Below are 20950 nucleotides of genomic sequence, written 5' to 3'. Positions count from 1 at the left end.
GACTAAATAAGAAGCTTGTGGGTGCAATGGCTCATGCCTGTAATCCCAGCACTTTGGGAGGCTGAGGCAGGTGGATCACAAAGCCAGGAGTTCCAGAGCAGCCTGGGCAGTATGATGAAACCCCGTCTCTACTGAAAATACAAAAATTAGCTGGGGGTGGAGGCATGCACCTGTAGTGCCAGCTGCTTGAGGCAAGAGAATCACTTGAACCCGGGAAAGGCAGAGTGAGCCACTATCACACCACTGCACTCCAGCCTGGGCAACAGAGCAAGACTCTGTCTAAAATGAAAAAAAAAAAAAAAAACAGCTTGTGAAAGGAGTATTTTTGATTAAATGATTTTCCAGTTAATCATCAACTCTTCTTTCACTCATCGATTCTGAACATTTCTCTTTCTGATCTGACCGCAGTTTCTTGCCATAGTAAGTAGGAATCATGGAACATAAATCCATCCTTCTTGTATGACTGAGGACAGTATCTCGATTGAGAGTCATTGTTATGGACATTAATCCCCATATGATACAATCGAAGATACTGAAGATACAGCATATTGGCCTGACTCTATTCTCATCTTGAGACAAACTAAGGTAATAACTTTCTCAAATTAAACTCCTAATGAAGACACTTATTTGTCTCTTGTCATATTTTTAATAGAGATAACACAAACACATACACATAGACACACAAAGAGAACCCACTTAACAAAGGTTAATTAAGTTTCACTTAATGAATTTAAAGTTTTCTGATTTTGTTTTGATTGACATAACATAAAGAAATAACCAGGCTTATCTAAAACTTGAAAGGGTAAATGATGCAGCACATTAGAAAGATACTGGAAATAAATTCTATAAGTCATGTAAATACCATTATATTGCCCTATTTTTTATTTTTTCATTCAATACTTTTCTCCTGAAACTAAGTGTGTTTGCAGAACTGCAGACAATGTAGATTCATTGTCAAGTAATGCCTTGACTTAGTCTCAACATCCCCAGTGACCTTTACACCAACTTTAAGAATAAATCATCTTTGTGAGGGAAAAGACACACATTAAACTTGCTTATACTCTTATCATCTTACCTCTAATTCACAAGTTAGTAGAGTATGGACAAAAAAAATTAAAGGATAGTTATACCTGAATTCTTTCTCTACCTTTTCCCAGCTGACCTTGGTTAAAATAGACTTCACTTCTCTAAAACTTAACTTGTTCTTTCATCATTTGTGCATAAAAATAAAGCCTACTGTGGAATGATGTTGAAAGATTACATAAGAGATCATTGAAAGTACCTGTTATTAATAAATGTCAAAATTATGATCATTTTTCTCTCTTCCTTCATCCTCTCTCTGTCCAGGATATGAAACACCAAAGTCTAGAGTATTTCCATTATGCTCTTTCATTTACTTTCCAAACAATTACTGAGTTTCTAGAACATTCCAGCCACTGAGCAAGATTTGGGAAGACACTGATGAATAAAATACAGTCTTTGCACTGAAGGAGATCCTAAACCAAAGGACCAGATTATACTCTAGGTACATGTAAGGATTTTACCCAGGAAGAAGAAATAATGTCCAGGCTTCTAGAGGTCTTACAATGGGTATGATTCATGAACTATGCAGTAATATAATATCCTGGGAATTACCTCACTGCTCACATTAATACAGGACCATGATGTTATCATACCAGTCTAACACTCTGTCTCCATCAGTGGACCCAAAGGCACCAGTTATTCAAGATACAGTATGATTGAAAAAACTGTTTTCCCTCCCGCAACTGTAATTAATGGGTAATGACACAAAAGTAGTAGATTTTTCTGGCTTATCTCTGGCTCCTTCTGCATTCATTTTTCATGGCCTATTCAGTTGGGATGTTTGGTATGAATTAAGCTCTTGTTTTAGTTACTGTTACCAGTGCATTCTATAGTTACATTCAATAACTTCATGAGCCTTTAAAGCAATGACCTCTTTTTGTAGCTGTAAGCCAGATCATTTTCATTTTGTCCTCAGCCATGGTAATTTGAATCGTTATTGTTTATTTTTTAAGAAAAACTAATTTCATTTAGTGCAGGAGCGTCTAATGCTTTTAAATGCATAAAAACTCATTTCTTTCCCACAAAATGGCTGCCGATAATTTAGAACAATGGAAAACAATTTTAAAGTTTATCTTTTTGTTCAAAATGTGTGTTTACAAGGATGATTTTGTGATATGAAACCAAAAAAGTGGAAATAGATCTTATTCTGAAACTGGTACCCACTCTGGGCAATGTATTAGTGACAGCAAATGTCAGGTCCAATTATACTACTTCCTCTCAATAAACCTTGAAAGCCTTCTTTTATATTGTTACAAAGACAACAACAACAAAAAGACATACAATGAATACTCACCAATTACCTTAAACTTAATTATATATACAAGTTGGAATAATAATACTAATAATATATAGTATAACTACAGTAATATCCTTAATCAAAAAAGATAAAGGGAAAAGTCTCTATCCTGAGTGAAGTTCCAGGTCTTTTTGCCTTTGTCTTGGTTTTTATGCCATGCTATGAATATTAACTTGAGCTTTCTTTAGTTTCTGCTTCATGCTTCACTAGTACTTCTTTGCAGCCATGAGGGACCAATTACAGAATTTCTAAGCCTTCATATACGATATGTTTTCACTGTGTCCACCAAAATCCCATCTTGAATTGTAGTTCCCATAATCCCCATGTGTCATGGGAGGGATCCAGTGGGAGGTAATTGAATCATAGAGATGGTTACCCCCATGCTGTTCTTGTGATAGTGAGGGAGTTCCCACAAGATCTGATGTTTCTATAAGGGAATTTCCCCCTTTGTTTGGCACATCTCCTTCCTGCCGCCATGTGAGGAAGGACATATTTGCTTCCTTTTCCACCATGATTTTAAGTTTCCTGACGCCTCCCCAGTCATGCTAAACTGTGACTCAATTAAACCTCTTTCCTTCAAAAATTACCCAGCCTTGGAAATGTCTTTATTTGCAGCACAAGAACAGACTAATACAATATCCAACCATCTGCATGGAGTCTCTATCAGCTGTATATCTACAAACATGGCTGTTCATTTTTCCCTAATTCTAAACAAGTGCTGCGATTTTAAGCTCAAAACATTCCCACACATACAAATGAATGTTGTAGACACATAACCCAAAATTACCTGCTACAAATGCTATAGGCAAATGGGTTTTATATCTCTCTGACTTTTGACAGGAAGATAGCAGCTCAAGATCAGGATGCCTCACATCCCTTAGTTCTTTGTGCTTCTAATACATAAAAGCTTTATATACTTTGGAAATTTCCTGAATTTCACCACAGAATGTCATCCTGAGGCCAGGCACAGTGGCTCACACCTGCAATCCCAGCACTTTGTAAAGCCAAGGCAGGTGGATCACATATGTCAGGAGTTCGAGACCAGCCTGGCCAATGTAGAGAAACCCCATCTCCACTAAAACTACAAAAAAATTAGCCAGGTGTGGTGGCATGCCCCTGTAGTCCCAGTTACTCGGGAGGCTAAGGCCAAAGAATCACTTGAACCAGGAGACAGGGGCCACAGTGAGCCAAGATCATTTCGTTGCACTCCAGCCTGGGTGACAGAGCAAGACTCTGTCTCAAAAATAAACAAATGTCATTGTGTTTTGTGCTAAATGTTTGTGTCCCCCCCAAAAATTTGTATGTTGAAACTTAGTTCCCAAGGTGATGATGTTAGAAGGTGGGGCCTTTGGGAGACTACTATGTCATGAGAGTGGAGTCTTCATGAATGGAATTGGTGCCCTTATAAAAAAGAAGTTCCACTATGTAAGAACATGGCAAAAGACAGCATCTTAGGAAGCAGGCTTCACCTTCGCCAACCACCAAATCTGCCAGCACCTTGATCTTAGACCTTGCAACATTCAAAATGATAACAAATAATCTTATGATGTTTATAAACCTCCCAGGCTATAGTATTTTACTAGAGCATCCTAAATGGACTAAAACACATCCTTTGTGACAGATGTTCTTGGGAACACCATCCATCTACTGTTTCCATGAAGTTTTATAGTTTAATTGTTCAAGGCCCAGTGTGGTATGACTTCAGTTGTACTTGCAGTAATTTAGTTTTTCAGGTCAGAATTTTCTAGACTTCTTCACAAAGTTATACTTGCCTAAAATAGGCACATTTTTAAAAAGAAAGGGAGACTCAACTTCTCACCTTATCTGACGTTAACGTTTTGAAGACACGCTGTTGTTATGTCCCCACTAAGTGCTTAATTTTTCACCTTTGTTTCTTTCCTATTAACAGTCATGTATAATAATTATCTATTATAATTATTACTTATGGAGCGAAGGAGAAAAACACTTTTATGAAAAATGAGATGTCCTCAAATAACAGGGGAAAATTGTAAGAGCCCTATTTAAAAAGTAATTGTAATAGAAAATTTCAACTTAAGTGTCATTCTCATTCATGGAAAAGAAAAAAGTTAATATTTACAAACTAGTAAAAAATGCACGTTGCAATATCTATGTTGAAATCTTAAATAAGAATATTCAAAAATTATTTTACCATACAGCTTTGATTCAGTTAATCAATAAATAAAAATTACACTATTTGTTCATGAGTACAATCAATTGGTTTTCTCACTCATTTGACCTATCTTATTAAACTTTTTAACAGACTAATAATACAATGTGAATAATATAGTCCTAATATGTAAAATAATAAATTAAGACAAGTTTAGTGTTCTTATGTGAACAATATAGTCTTAATATGTAAAATATGTATAATTACTATCTTATAGGCTTACAATATATCATGTCATATGTCAAATTCTAGTTTCATTCCTCCCCTCTGTAGCAAGTAAGTCTCTCAGAAATCTTTTTTACATGTCTTTCTCCTATACCATTTGAGTCTTTATCTTGTAGGGAGTGGGTGCTCATTAAAACGAAACATCACATATCCAAATCTACTGAATATCCACTAGTAAGAAAGGCAATTTCCTCTTCTCCTACCACCACTATAAATTCAACACTCAGAAAACCAAAGTGTGCAAGGAACCTCATCTGTTCTGTACCTTTGTCTACCAGGAAAACCTTATTCCAAATACTTGAGTGGATTTAAGGACACCTTAGAGAGAATCATTCAACAGCATCTCTATAGCATTTTCTAGTACAAAGTTAACAAATCAAAGAGTAGTATCTCAATGCCTGTGGAAGGCAGAAAATAGCCTCCCAAAGAGGTTCACATACTAATTTCCAGAACATGCCATTACATGGCAATAGGGAATAAGATTGACAATCATGTAATCTTAAAATAAAGAGACGGTTTTCGATTACCCAGATAGGTCCAGTGTAATCGTAAGGATCCCTAAATGAGGAAAAGAGAGGCAGAAGAGGAGAATTAGAGAAAGCAATGTGATAGTAGAAAGGCCAATAAGATATAATTTTACTTCCTTTGAAAATGGAGAAAGAAACTGATATGGCTTGGTTGTGTCCCCACCCAAATCTCAACTTAAATTTTATCTCCCAGAATTCCCACATATTGTGGGAAGGACCCAGGAGAAGGTAATTGAATCATGAGAGCCACTCTTTCCTGTGATATTCTCGTGGAGGGTGAAAGCCCCAAACTTTGGCAGCTTCCATGTTGCGTCAAGCCTGGGGATGCACAGAAGTCAAGAAATGAGGTTTGGGCTACCCTTTGTTTTGGCCAATTTCTCCCATTTGGAACAGCTGTATTTACCTAATACCTGTACCTCCATTGTATACAGGAAGTAACTAGCTTGCTTTTGATTTTACCAGCACATAGGCAGAAGGAACTTGCCTTTTCTCAGATAAGACTTTAGATTGTGGACTTTTGGGTTAATGTTGAAATGAATTAAGACTTTGGGGGACTGTTGAGAAAGCATAATTGGTTTTGAAATGCAAAGACATGAGATTTGGAGGAGCCAGGGGTGGAATGATATGGTTTGGCTGTGTCCTCACTGAAATCTCAACTTGAATTGTATCTTCCAGAATTCCCACATGTTGTGGGTGTGACCCAGGGGGGAGGTAATTGAATCATGGGGGTCAGTCTTTCCTGTACTATTCTTGTGATAGTAAGCCTCATGACATCTGATGAGTTTATCAGGGGTTTCTGCTTTGGCTTCTTTCTCATTTTCTCTTGCAGCCACCATGTAAGAAGTGCCTTTTACTTCCCGCCATGATTCTGAGGCCTCTCTAGCCATATGGAACTGTAGGTCCAATTAAACCTCTTTTTCTTCTCAGTCTTGGGTACATCCTTATCAGCAGCGTAAAAACAGACTAAGACATGGACCATGAGCCAAGGACTCTGGGTGGCTTCTAGAAGCTGGAAAAGGCAAGCAAATAGATTTTCACCTAGAAATTATAAAAACACAGCCTTGCTGACATCTTGATGTGTAGTCCAGTGAAACCCATGTCATACTTCTGTACTATAGAACTATGAGATAATAAATGCATGTCGCTTTCAGTCACTGAGTTTGTAGTAATTTCTTATGGCAGCATTGGAAACTTAACACAATGCCCAACACTATTTTAATTCTGAAAGCAGAATCTTTAATACAGAAATAGCTTGACAATATATTTTTACAAGTTCTATTTCTTAATAATACTTTAATTGGCCTCCACAATTAATGGGTGAAATATTTCCTGCTAGTTAACTGAATACAATGACCCAATTAAAATCTAAGGCCTGACAGTACACTAACAAATTGCCACATAGCTCCTATTATTATTAGCTCAACTTTTTTAAAAACTGTCTCAAGCATTCATCTTGACTTTATTATATGAATTATAACTCAGGATTAAAAAAAATGGTTGATGAAGGAAGTTTCTGTTTATAAAATTATATCAGCTAATAAATAAAAAGGAAAGACAGAATCATAATATCACTATTTTGCAATGCCCAAATAAAAATAACGGATCTTGGCACACTCCAAATAAGGGCCAGATCCATTCCATTGTCGGTTTTTCTTAGCCTGTAAGCTGAGAATGAATTTTACATTTTTAAATGATTAAAAAATCAAAAGAATAATATTTCCTAAGATAAAGATTATATTAAATTCCCAATTTAGTGTTTATAAGTATTATTTTTTGGAATACCACCATAACCATTTATTTATGTAATGCTTATGGCTGCTTTTGAGCTGTAACAGCAAGAATTGATTGTAAGAGACCTTATAGCATTAAAAAACCTAAAACCCTGGCCAGGCACAGTGGCTCATGCCTATAATCCTAGCACTTTGGGAGGCCAAGGTGAGTGCATCACCTGAGGTCAGGAGTTTGAGACCAGTTTGGCCAACATGGTAAAACCCCATTTCTACTATAATCCCAGCACTTTGGGAGGCTGAGGTGGGTGGATCACAAGATCAAGAGATCGAGACCATCCTGTCAACATGGTGAAACTCCGTCTCTACTAAAAATACAAAAATTTAGCTGGGCATGGTGGCACATGCCTGTAATCCCAGCTACTCACGAGGCTGAGGCAGGAGAATTGCCTGAACCCAGGAGGCGGAGGTTGCGGTGAGCCGAGATCGCGCCATTGCACTCCAGCCTGGGTAACAACAGCGAAACTCCGTCTCAAAAAAAAAAAAAAAAAAAAGTATTAGCCAGGCATGGTGGCAAGTGCCTGTAATCGCAGCTACTTGGGAGTCTGAGGCAAGAGAACCACTTGAACCCAGGGGGCGGAGGTTGCAATAAACCAAGATTGCACCACTTCATTCTAGGCTAGGCAAAAGAGTGAAACTCCATCAAAAAAACCTAAAACATTTACTACTTGGATCTTTGAAGAAAAGGTTTTCCAACCCCTGTTCTAAGCAACCATCCCCAATGGTACCTAATACCCAAAAATGAGAGACAGTCAGAATTCTTACAAAGTATTGTTGCCAAAACTCAAATTAAAACTGATTTAGGCACCTGGTCAAATCACCAGTTCATAGGCAATACAATGGACAGAGAAACATCTGAGATGACACAATTGGGATGTATTCAGCAAAATACAGAATGTAGAAAACTCTGCAGGATAAATACATTTCTGTGACAAATAATTGTTGAGAGGAAAAGAAAAGAGATCAGGAGCGGAAAACTGTAGCCTAGAAAGGAAAACTGTAATGTGTCCACTACAGTTAGATTCTGATTCAGACAGAATTATGAGATAATCAAGAAAATATGGTTCTAACTTAATATCTGTGGGTATTAAGAATTATTCATTTGTTTACACTTGATAATAGTGTTGCAGTTTTGTTTTAATAAAGAGTCCTGACCAGTTACAGTGGCTCTTCGAAAGGCTGCAATGGAAGGATCGTTGAGCCTAGAAGTTTAAGACCAGCCTGGGCAATGTGACAAAACCCCTTCTCTACAAAAAATACAATATTAGCAGCATGTGATGCTACAAGCCTGTAGTCCCAGCTACTTGGGAGGCTGAGGTGAGAGAATCACCTTAGCCCAGGAGGTTGAGGCTGCCATGAGCAGTGATTGTGCCACTGCACCACAGCCTGGGGGACAGAGAGAGACTCTGCCTCAAAAATAAATAAATAAAATAGTCTTTCTCTTCCAGATACTTTTTAGAAAAAGTAATCTAATACCTGAGACTTGCTTACAAATAATCTAGTGGGGAGAGAAGAAACAAAAAATAAGGATATAGATGAAGCAAGATTGATTTGTGATGATTTGATCATTATTAAGCTCGGGTTATAGGTTTATATTGCCTCTACTTTAGTATGCATTTGGAATATCTCACAATAAAAGAAATTTTGAAAAACATTCCCTCCCAAAGTCCTTGAGCTTCATGAAGAGAATAATTTTATAACTATTATCTATTTCAATGCATAAAGAATCCAATAACAAAAATGCCAAAGCAAAAAGTATCATATTTCAATATAGCATGGATTTTATATTTTAGCCTCAAAAATGTCAATAAATTACCTTTGGTAAAAACATAGAAGAATGGACATTTCAAGGACCAGGATCTGCTGTAGAAAATAATCATCTTGAAAAAGACAAGCTGATTTTATTTTCTAAAGCACTTTCAAAACCAGCCCAATGTAATCATCAGTCTTATATTATAACTTGCATGTGATCAACAACATTCTAATTTCAGAAAAATTAATGACCATAAACAACGTTTCCCGTCAAACAAAAGCATTTTTTTTTGAGACGGAGTTTTGCTCTGTCACCAGGCTGGAGTAAAGTGGCGTGATCTTGGCTCACTGTAACATCTGCCTCCCGGGTTCAAGCAATTCTCCTGCCTCAGCTCCCAAGTAGCTGGGACTAGAGCCACCATGCCAAGCTAAGTTTTGTATTTTTAGTAGAGAGGGGGTTTCACCATGTTGGCCAGGATGGTTTCAATCTCTCGACCTCGTGATCTGCCTGCCTTGGCCTCCCAACTACTGTTTTTCGTATGTGTTGTAACACTTCCAATTAACACCAATAGTTAGATAACTGTTTCCATTCAGTGAATAGCTCTGACCCGACACTGAACTAACTAGACAGACTAATACATTTAATGTTCATAATTCATCCTAGGGGCAGGTATTTTCATCCTCATTTTATCATAATGAATGACAATAAGATTCAGTTGCAAAATCAGTGAATAACCTGAATCAGGCTAGAAATCAAGTCTGTCTAATTTGAATGTTAAGACAGTCTTAGATCAGAAGGCCAGAACTACTCCCCTGCTGCCCCTTGCAAAATTTTGGCTCAGGTCAGAGATTAGGTTCTGGACAATTGAGGAAATAGCATGGGGATATTTTAGGTTATTCTAAGATATTTTATTTACTTCAAAAAGATATAAAGAAAAAATGGCATTGTTCATCTCTAATGTGTATTATGTGCATTATTTGTGTAATATTTTCTACTATTTTTATATATTTGAGACTAAGTTTTAAATAAAAATAAATATAATAAATATTTTTCTTTATTAACAAAACATGCAAGTGAACCTTAAACTCACTAGGAAAGAAAGAAGGATTATCTTAACAGAACTGGGGAGAAAAGAGTCATAGAAATACAATCCACCTAAGGCTACACAGCTAATAATGAACGGAACCAGGATTTCAATCTATATTTGCTCAATTCTAAAGCACTATACTGTTTTCTAAAATAAATTGAGACTTTCCAATGAACTCCAAAATGAGAGATGACCTGTGTTCACATCAGCCTTCTTGGAAACACTCTTACTCAACAGAGCCCTCCCTCCCTATTCTCACCATTATAAAGTCTATTCTCAAGAAAGTCCTAGAAAAATTAACCTTCAGAAAGGACAAAAACCTAGCTCGTTATTACCATGAATGTGTTCCCTTTTGTGAGACTATTTTGTGGTCCAAATTTTGGTATTCCAGGGAGGCATTTTTAATAAATGTACAATCCCATGATGTTAAATGCATGGATTGGCAGACTGTCACGTCAAGTCTGAATTTAGATAACTTTATTCAGGACAACCAAAGGAGTGATTCTTATCTGACTGATGCCTGGGAAATTTTTTTATATCTCTTGAGGTATTTGGTGAAGTCAGAGAAAGATAAAAAATAGTGTTTTAGCCATCTCTTAGTTTTTAACAAGGGTTTCAATCAAAGTACATATTTTCTTGCATGACAACTTGTGAATTAATTCACTAGCATTCTAGACTAAATATATACTAAGTAAAACCTGCAAAAGAATCAACCATAAGGTCTAATTTCTACCATGCAAGTCTTTAAAGACAAAGAGAGGGATCAGAGCCTATATTTACTGAGGAAAAATTGGTCTTCAACTATCCCATAAAACAAATCCCATGTCCTGCAGGTCTATGGACTAGTTTTATTGCTACTCTATCTCCTGCTTATTTAAACTCTCCTTCTTTACTAGGTTCTTTCTCTAGCAAAAAACATGCTCATATCTCTCTCATCTTGCAAAAACAAATTTCTGTCTCTATTTATTTTTCTCTCCATAGCAAAGAACCTAAAATCCACCTTACATTAATTAGAAAGTATTATTTTTATTAATATTCTTACTAATTGATTAATTCATTCATTAAGCAAATATTTGAGTGCTTACTATGTGCCAGATACTGTTCAAGGCTCACAGATCAATTCATGAACTAAAAAATGATCCTCTCTTTGTGGAGCTTATATTTCAGCTGCAGTAAATAATGGAACTCGAATGGGAGTCAAGAAATAGACAATAGCACATGCAATGTGCTTAGAAGAATACCTGGCACATAGTAAGTACCATACAAATATTTGCACTTGTCACTGCGGTTATTCCTTTTCCTCATCTGCTTTGCCTCCCGTTCACTGCACTGGCATCTACCCTTATGACTTATTTAAAATGACTTTCAGAAAGATACTATTGCCCTCTTTCCAAACTGCAAAATCCAAGCAAATGCTTTTCTTCCTCATCTTTTGAGAAGCAGGCACAATGTCTCAGAAGTTTTTCTCCAAACCTTCTACCACCACACTTAAAGAGGCATTGACTACTTTAACCTTTGCTCCAATGTAAAGCCAGATGTGTATATCTCTGTGTTGCCACTTTGCATATCTCTTGTGTTAAACTATCAGTTCTATTAAAGAGGCCGTCCAGTACTTACCATGGTGCCTAACACTTCTTAAGGGTTCAACAAAAGTTAGATGAATGTCTCTTTAAATGTTATTCTCTATAATCCTTTCATTTTTGTTCTACCAGCCCTGTTTTAGCTTGGCAAATGAAAAAAATAAAAAGTAAAAGCAACACACAGACCATCACAGCTGGTCTAACAAAATGAATCCATGTTTTCTTACTATTTATAAGTTATTTTTAATCATTCCATTGTTTTTAAAAACTCAGTAATTAATCTCAGGAGAAGCTGTTCTAATATCTTTGGGAATCATGAAAACAAATTTAAAATCATCACAATGCAAAGGTATTTTACTCCTCCAAACTTAAAATATTTTGGATTAATCATTTTCTAACATATTCTTGGTCCTCAAATTAAAGGTGAAACTAAATTAAAAATTTTAATTCACTGTGATGAGGAAGAGGAGCTTGTTTGTTGTTATATTAATTAGTAGAGAAAGATATTATTTCAGATATGCCTCAATAAAATGGACCATTTTCAGAAAATGGTCTTTTTTTACAAAAATATCACAATAACAAGAAAATACAACTGTATTCCTGAGCAATACAATATTGTCCCTTTTTTATTTTTTTAACTGAGTGAGTAAAAGGCAGTAGACAAAAATCAACCTGTCAAGAAATGGTTTATTCAGTAATGGACTAGCACTGCAGGAGATTCTCTCTGCTTTCACCAGGAGAGCCCTTTGTGTAACAAGAACAAACTATTAAAGGTTTAACGACATTGCAATAGCATATTAGACACCGAAAAAAGAAACAAGAATTCTTTTCACCCAGTTGCAGTTGTTTCTGTGATAGCCACAAAGGACCTACTAGCCACATAATCCTCAAATGGGCAATTGGTTGGGAGATGAGTTTTTCTGACTTTAGTTTCGCCTTTGACTCGGCTTTTCCTCATTCATGTTAAGATCTTGAAGAAATCCACTTTTAGCAGGGAAAACTGGAAATTACCTAGTAGGCCCAAAGAGGGCAAGTCAACATCAGAAAGGAATGGTAGGTTTGTTTGTGGATCCCTCCTGCATGCACAGCATCTCAAATAGCTGTGAGAAGAATGGCTTTGGTAAACAGCTGAAATGGACTTGCTTACTTGGCAGCACTGTGCTTTCTACATACTCACTGCTGTTTCCATACACTCTCAGTTTCCCTCTTGTCTGCACAAGGTGTGATAGTCTGTGGTTGGTACCTGCTGATAAGGGTAATTATAGCATTAGTAGAAGCAAGAGTGCTGTCTAAGGTTGAAAAACAACTCTAATTACACCTCCATCCTTTACTCCCTCAGCACACCTTCTTTTTTCCTTTTACAGAGTTTACTCAGAGACTGAATTAAATCTGCATCTATTTAAAAGCAAGCTTTTAAATAGTTGTGGGGGTAGAAAAGGAAATCTTTTAAAATTAAAACTACATACATGCTAAGTGCAAGGGAAAGGGGGAATACGGAAGGAAAAGAAGAATATAAATCCATTTATTACCTCTAAGCCATACACTGAAAAATGGCAAATATGGTAAATTATATATGTATATTTTACCTCAATAAAAATAGATAAGTAAATAAAGGTAAATACGTGGTTACATTTAAATTAAGGTTAAAAAGGATAGCGTATAAGTTAGGAGGGGATAAATATATTTAATTGAAATCTAATTATTTTTCGTGGATCATGAGTTAAGGAGAGTGAGAACATCCTGGCTAACATGGTAAAACCCCATCTCTACTAAAAATACAAAAAATTAGCCAGGGATGGTGGCACATGCCTGTAGTCTCAGCTACTGGGGAGGCTGAGGCAGGAGAATCACTTGAACCTGGGAGGCAGAGGTTGCAGTGAGCTGAGATGACACCACTGCACTTCAGCCTGGACAACAGAGCAAGACCCTGTCTCCAAAAAATAAAAAATTGAGATTAAGTAAAAATGCATACATGCTGTGATGAGCATTTGACATTTGTGAGACAGCACTTGCTGAATCACCTTTCAATAGATTTACATGCATTTATGTACACATAGAATCAAAACAAATAAGAGGAATTATAAGTACAGTAATTCACAAAGAAATATGAAATCCAAATCTTATAGAATGGAGAAAAAGAAGTTTTAAATTACGTTTATACCTATTGACCAATTCAACAGAGACAGTATTTAAAACATTTAATATCCAGAAACTTAATTTGATATCCAAAATTCAAATGTGTAACTTTTATACTAATAAAACTATAAAATTAATATAAAATATCTTTATATTTAACTAAAAAACAGTTTAGATTTTAAAAATAACCTATGACCCAATCTCAGAAAAGAACAATTTCCAAGGAGTGAATATAATTAAATTCTACTTTACTATATCAGAATTTTATTAATTGAGGTGTAATTTTAGTATTGTAGATTAATGGATTATAGCAAAGCAACATGAATTCATAAAGTTTCCATTGTAAACCACGAAGCTTTAAAATAGGGGAGAGAAGACTGTTTCCTGAATTACAATAATGGAAAAAAAAGTCTTTTCAAATTAACAAGGATTGATTTGTTTGACACACCCACTATTGTGGTCCAGAACTTGAGAACATGCATTTTAAATGCCACTATTAGGACACAGAACAGCTGCCCTTTCCTTCAGCTACTGCACAGAGCAGTGCTGCTTATGCCTGTCACCAGAACAGAAGCAGATCCAAGTGGGCAGTGGCAGGGATAGCACACATTTTCTACTGCAGGCCTGCCATACTCCATAAAAACATCAGAGTTCATTTACCCCAAAGAGACAGCCAGAAATGCAACTTTTGGATTTCTAGTATTGGCATCAAAATCAAGGAGTTACCCAACCTCCAAGAAAACCCCCAGATATTTAGTGATAAGTAGGTAGCAAATCTAACTGCCAAAGTCAAATCAAGCTGACCTCCCCTACACTTCACCCACAAAAACAGCATGTCTCACATCATGAATAAAGTACTTCAGGATACCAAGAGTATAGCAGAACTCTCCTTGCTAAAGTAAATCTTGTCTATTAATTATGATGTATGCAATGCTTTGTTGCTACTGAAAATGAAAACTAGGCCAGGTGCAGTGGCTCATGCCTGTAATCCCAGCATTTTGGGAGGCCTAGGCAGGCAGATCATGAGGTCAGGAGATCAAGACCATCCTGGTAAAATGCCATCTCTACTAAAAATAAAAAATTAGCTGGGCATGGTGGTGCATGCCTATAATCCCAGCTACTTGGGAGGCTGAGGCAGGAGAATTGCTTGAACCAGGGAGTTGGAGATTGCAGTAAGCCGAGATCAACCCACAACATTCTAGCCTGGTGATAGAGCAAGACGCTGTCTCAAAAAAGAAAAAAGAAAGAAAATGAAAACTTATAAAATCATTTCCCTTGGGGACAGAGTCATGGACTCTGTTATTCCCCGGGAATAACTTTAACTGGAAGCGATTTCAAGAATCCAACTAAAGCAGAAAAGAGGGTAACAAATGTCACATTAAAAAAAAAACTATTTTATATTCTCAAAAGAAAGAAAATGTATGAAAGCCCTCATGTTTTACTATTAATCTAATTTTTCCACATTTATCTATTTTGTCTTCAAAAGAAATAATAAACTTCACAAATTTTCTTTATCAGGATGGATGCACAATATTTTGGAAACAACACGTATTGAATAAGATTCACAGCTACATTATGGGATATCTTATTTATTCCTAAGAATAAATAAAAAACAGCATTAATCATATTAACTGTTTTAATCTTTATAGGTAAAGCTTTTTTCTTTATAGCTCACTTTAAGGGGGAGAAAAAAAATTTACCTTGAAGATTAAAAACTTTTATAAGCATGTTTGCTATAATCATTATGATTTCCTTCCTCCTGTTTGCATAAATAAGCTGGGTGTCTCACAAATAAAGTCAAAAGTCTTTGTTAACAACTATGGAATCAAACCTGTTTAAAACCACCCTCTTAGCTCTAAGATTTACAAAACCTCATTATCTTCGCTTAAAAAACTGATAATTAAAATTATAGCTAGAAGCACTTATTATTAGTTATTTAGAACAAAATCAGTATCAAACTTGCCATGCAATGTGGGAATAAGCCCAGGCTTGCCTTAACTGGTTTTTAACTGAATTATTAATGTTTCAATTAACGAGTACTATAGAGAACTACAGCATCGTCATCACCCTTAGTAAACAGGAAGACATGGTTACTTTTCCAGATGTCTCTGGTTTTCATGGTACCTTCATAGGCTCTTTCTCACATTTTTATTCTAAGTAACGAAACTTCAGGCATTTACTCTAACTTATAACATAGTTACATGAAGATTTTACATGTTCTTTATATAGACTGTGCACACACCTGTTGAACAGAATAAAAAATGCAGCAGAAGATGTTCCTTAGATTAATATTTAGACTTCCAATCAAAAAGAGGATTAAATTTTTAGTTCACATACTTGATCAAAAAAAGATATTATGAATTTTGTATTTTCCACATAATTTACTTCAGAAAACCCTATCTTCAGATTAATGTTCTCTTTTTAAAAATATTTTGAATTCACATTTCTAAACAAACAGTATTTTTACACCTGAAGTATAATCAATTGCATTTTAGGTGTGCTATAACCATATTTAGATGAAAAAAACCACCCACAAAAAAAATTAAGTATTTGAGAAAAATACCTGAAATTTAATAACATTTTATGCTAGTAGTTTTTGTAAACAAGCAACAAAAATAAACACACCAAAAATTTTAAATGTTTATCTTACATTCTGTGGAAGTAATGTTTAAACATCTTACTTTTCCAGAATTAATTTTTATCCTTCAATGACGACTTCCCAAAAACAGAGCAGGGTAACATTAATCATGCTGAGAGATCAATGCTTATATACCATTCTTTCTTTTAATTAAATCAAAGTCTCTTCAATATGCAATATCTGCTGTCAAGCCCTTTGTATGTAAAGCCAATACACACACACACACACACACACACACACACACACACGCTGATAGTAATGATATCTGGGAAGTTAAAAGTGGTGCATCCTCCTTCCCCATGAGCAACAGGAGGGCTTTGCACTCTTCTAGAACAGAGTTCTCTACCTCTAGGATGAATGGAAATGCAGCTAAAGTTTTTTTATCAACTGTACTTCTCTACACACATATGATACCTATATTAATTTCACTTGAATGCCTGTATTGCACTTAGTGAAAAAGAGCTGACACATGGGAAAACTATTATCTGAACGCTGTATATGTTAAGCACTGGGATTATAAGCACCTGGGATATTCTTGCTATTCTCTGTATGCAAATGACATTCTGCAAACAATTAAACGCTCCCATTAAAAGAGTGGGGGTGTGGGATGGAAAGAGCAAGTGTTAAGAGAGTAAAAATAAGCATGCCCTTTCTATTCCGCCCTCATTCAGCGGATGCCGAGTACCTTCGACATGCTGCACAGACCGACCCTTGGGAACGTACACAGGAATCACAATACACTCGACAACATCTCACAAGCTTTAATTGCAAAACTCTTATGATCTGACTGCGAGCCCCCTTGCCTCTCGAACATGCTTTCCATTTTTGCAAAGACGCCAGAGACATCAGGAGACCCTCCCCTGCCAAAGGGAGGGAAAATGTTCCTTCTCACCCTTCCTCACAGCCCCCAACACGTTCTTTCATTAGAAGCGGCTCCACAAGTTCCCTGGCTCTCGCCCTTAAGGAGGCAAGTTCAGCACCATGGAAAGGGCTCGAGCCACCTGCGGAGGGAGAAAGGGAGCAGAGACTTGCGCTTTCCCCCGCCACTCACCGGCGTCTGCTGAGACTGGAGTCCCGAGCGCTTGGTGGACCCCTGCTTGGAACTTAACCTTTTCCACGACTCGGCAAACCTGCCCCGGCTGGCGCTCCGGCTGCGCCTGCGGCTCTCCGCGCTGTCCTCGCGGTCCGAGCAGCCCCGCTCCATTTCCGCTGCATCCCTCCACTTCTTCCCCATGAGAAGTTCGCCTCCCTCGACCGGGAAACCACCCAGCGCCGAGCACTCTCGCCGGCTTTTCGCCGCGGGCCTCCCTCCAGCCTGCGCGCGGCTCTCGGTTGGCGCCGCCTTTGCCTCTGCCGGCTGCTGCCAGAGCCCGGCGCTCCGTTACCGCCGCCGCCACCAGGCTGCGCTTGCGCCCGCGATTGGCTCAACAGTGGGCTGGGGCTGCGAGCGCCACCTGTGCGCGAGCCAGCTTTCTTTTGCGCCCCCAAATTGCTCTCCACTCTGCAGCCGCCGCCTTCTCTGGGGAGTGCAGGGCCCACGCCTGAGGCTACTGATGCTCCGCTGGGTAGTGCTCCTGGCGGTCACCGCACTCCTCCTCAATCCCCCAGACCTGGGTACCCACCTCCCTGCACCCGAGCTGCAGGTGGGACCCTGGGTTACCTGCACTGGGTGGATGGAGACTCCAGTTGACTTAGAAAAAGACTGGAAGGGGGCAACTTTGTTCCTCCTGCTGCCTTTCTTCCCTTTCTTCCCTTTGCAACAACAACTCTCTCCTAGTATCCTTGGGGAGAACGGAGCTTCATCTCCTCATCAGACGCCGCACTTATTTCTTCTCCAGCTTGCTCCGACTGGCCCACTGGGTCTTAGACTTGGCTGCACACTGGAGTTACCTGGATCCTTTTTTCTCTTTCTCTCTCTTTTAAATGGTGATATTCCTCAGAGTTTAATTTAATTGGCCTGTCTCTGGCCTGGGAATCAGGATATTTAAAAGCTCCCAAGGTGATTCTAGCTGTGCCATCCCCATCAGCAATTAAGTGCCTTCCAGGGCCTGTTCTGTGGCGGTAGGGCAGAGGAGGACTCTTGGGAAGGGAAGGCTGATGCTTCTTTTCACATCAACTCATTTTTTCTCTCCAGGCTAGGAATGGAGTATTCACTCACCCTGGGCGGTTAAGCAGCAAGGATGACATGAGACAGATTCGTGGTGGAGCTCCTCTGTGTTGTGTATTCTGTGACCCCTGCACCTTGTTGCTCTTTCATGTTTTTGCCTTCTGCTCATTAGGACAGCTGGCAGACCCTCATCAGTTTTGTGTCACTTATTTTCCCAGACTGGGGTGTCCGCATGTTCAGGAATGCCCTTGATCAGATGAGAGAGAGCAGTTGGGGGCATCACAAATTAACAAAAACTAAAAAAATAACCATTTACTCACCATTAAAGGGAATAATGCCTAAAATTGCTCCCAGTTGAAAAGGGCCGTCTGGTTGCTTATCTGTTGCAATGGCAACAGATGTATTTTCATTTCTTTCTGAAATCAAGCATTCTCTGTCCTATTTGAATATTGCCAGGAGGCAAAGGGGAAGGGGGATTCAGAGTGAAGGGAAGAGGGTGAGAAATGCTGTAGGAAAATTGGCGTTGTGGCATTAGTTGTAAAATTCATAATCTGAATTGCAGTGGTCAGTGTGATTAAGCAGAGGTCCTAAAACTGGCTAGTTTATGGGAATGGAAAACAGAACTCTAAAATCCCACAGCTGTGCACCGTGTGTACTGTTACATGAATATTAATCCTGCCATTTGAAGTAAAAGAGACTCACAGGGCATATATCCTATCTTTTTAAACAACCCTCTGTGTCTAGAAATCACACACCCATATTAAACAAAACAAGACTCTAAACCATGTTTGCAACACACAATGCCATTTAATGAGAAAACCACAGGCTCCATTTTGCCTTTTCTCACTCCTTATCTAAGTTCATGGATTTGAAATTATTAGTGACATTCATGGAAATACCATAATTCAGTCCAGATTCCTCCCCCTCACAAAAATAAATCAAAACGATTATGCTTAGTTTACAAAATTACACAGGTATGAAAACCAAATACCAACTAGGGGGTAGAATTTAAAAGTCAGCGTATTATTCATTGAAGAAAATATTTACTTTTTCCTTTAGTTGCTTACAAAGGGGTATATAGGTATGACTATAGAAACTCCCTAAGAGATGAAAAGCCTGTACCTTGAAAGTTCACTCTTTAGGTATAATAATAACATCCCTTGAAAGGAGCTAAGCAAGGCCTTGACAGATGTATCAAGGCACATCATCCAAGAACATTCACCATGCAGAGCCAGGAGACCCTGGTTAACCCACACCCATCCATGAAGGGGAAAATGACCCTGCCATGAAGAGTGTCTGTCATTAAAAACTGTTCTAGCACATCAGTGCATACTCAGAGCAACTGATGAGTTTTTTAGATGTACTTAGAAAAATTTAATGATGTGTAGTGACTGCATATGTCATATTTTTTTTAGCTATTTAGTCTAAAAATGAGATTTCAGTTGCCTTTATCTTAAAGCATTGTTTTTAAAGGTTTGTTTAAAGATGATCTCTGCATTTCTTTTTTGCACTTGACAAGTACCAAAAATGTCTGGGAACTGTACAAGAGGCTAAATTAGATGTGTTGTAGGCAACCAGAAAACTGACCCTTTCCTCTTCTGACATTCATTTGTCTTTCCAAAGTTCCTAATAGCCAGAAACTGGAAGACTAAAGTGAAAGTCTATCATATTTCTTAAGAAAATTAGTGGGAATGGCAGCACCAATATGCTTCTAAGAACACACTGAAAATCACCAGCAATAAAATTCTGGAATCTGGATTAGAAGGCGTTTCTAAAGCAACGTAGCTTTATTAGAGAAGGTGGATGGTGTTAATAAATTTCAAAAGGCAAATGGGAAGTAGGGCATAAACCTTTTTTCTTTGTAGTTTTTAGGCATTAAATAATGTGCAAATTAATGGGATAAGATTAAAGCAAAAAATTACTATACTGTTAAATAACAGCTATTCTTTGTAAAATGAAAAGTAAATACATAAATTTTATGTATGAATCAATCAAAATATAACATTTTGAAATAATCTGAAAAGTAAACTTTAAATAGTATTCTTTTAAAAAAAAGATCTCAACACACTGTCAAATGTCAACAGTCCTCTGTTAGCCCTAGGGACTCTTTGATCTGAAGTTTACATGGTTCTACTAGTCTGTTGATGAGTCAATAATCAGAAGAAACTCTCTTTAAACCCCATTTGCTCTAGGTCATGTAATCATGTGCTTCACTGCAGAAGAGTTTATAGGAAATATATATTCCTTTGGTTATCTCTAGGCCATGAAAACCCAAAGGTATACCGAGGGACTAACTTAACCTAGCAAAGTATGAGATGGGAAGGCAAACAGAGAAAATAATCAAAACTACAAAGTAGTGTTGATCCAAAATATCTCCTTGTGAAATAAGAGAATATAAAACATATTTCAACAACTTTAACACCTTCAATTTTTCACATTTTAACCTCTCTGAAATCAGGATGCATTTTACCATAGATGGTATCTCAGCTTCAGTGTAATGCAGCATATTGATTCATAGAGTCTCAGAGTGAAATAGACATTA

At 37.5% G+C, this 20950-nt stretch overlaps 1 protein-coding gene across 7 annotated transcripts in view; it reads right to left on the bottom strand.

Moving 5' to 3' along the window:
• The window catches only part of TRPM3 (transient receptor potential cation channel subfamily M member 3), a 980420-nt gene extending 962767 nt beyond the window's left edge, over positions 1-17653 (bottom strand). For all 7 annotated transcript variants that reach the window (XM_017973100.4, XM_035264315.3, XM_035255728.3 and 4 more), the window contains exon 1: positions 17353-17653. In XM_017973100.4, coding sequence (XP_017828589.1) covers positions 17353-17535 — 183 coding nt within the window. In that variant the 5' untranslated portion in view covers positions 17536-17653. The remainder of the gene's footprint in view (positions 1-17352) is intronic.
• Between the last annotated feature and the right edge of the window lie 3297 nt (positions 17654-20950).

This window comes from Callithrix jacchus, chromosome 1 (assembly GCF_049354715.1).
Source record: "Callithrix jacchus isolate 240 chromosome 1, calJac240_pri, whole genome shotgun sequence".
In the NCBI taxonomy this organism is placed as follows: domain Eukaryota; kingdom Metazoa; phylum Chordata; class Mammalia; order Primates; family Cebidae; genus Callithrix; species Callithrix jacchus.
The sequence above is the reverse complement of the archived record's forward strand: the minus strand, read 5'-3'. Positions and strand labels throughout refer to the sequence as shown.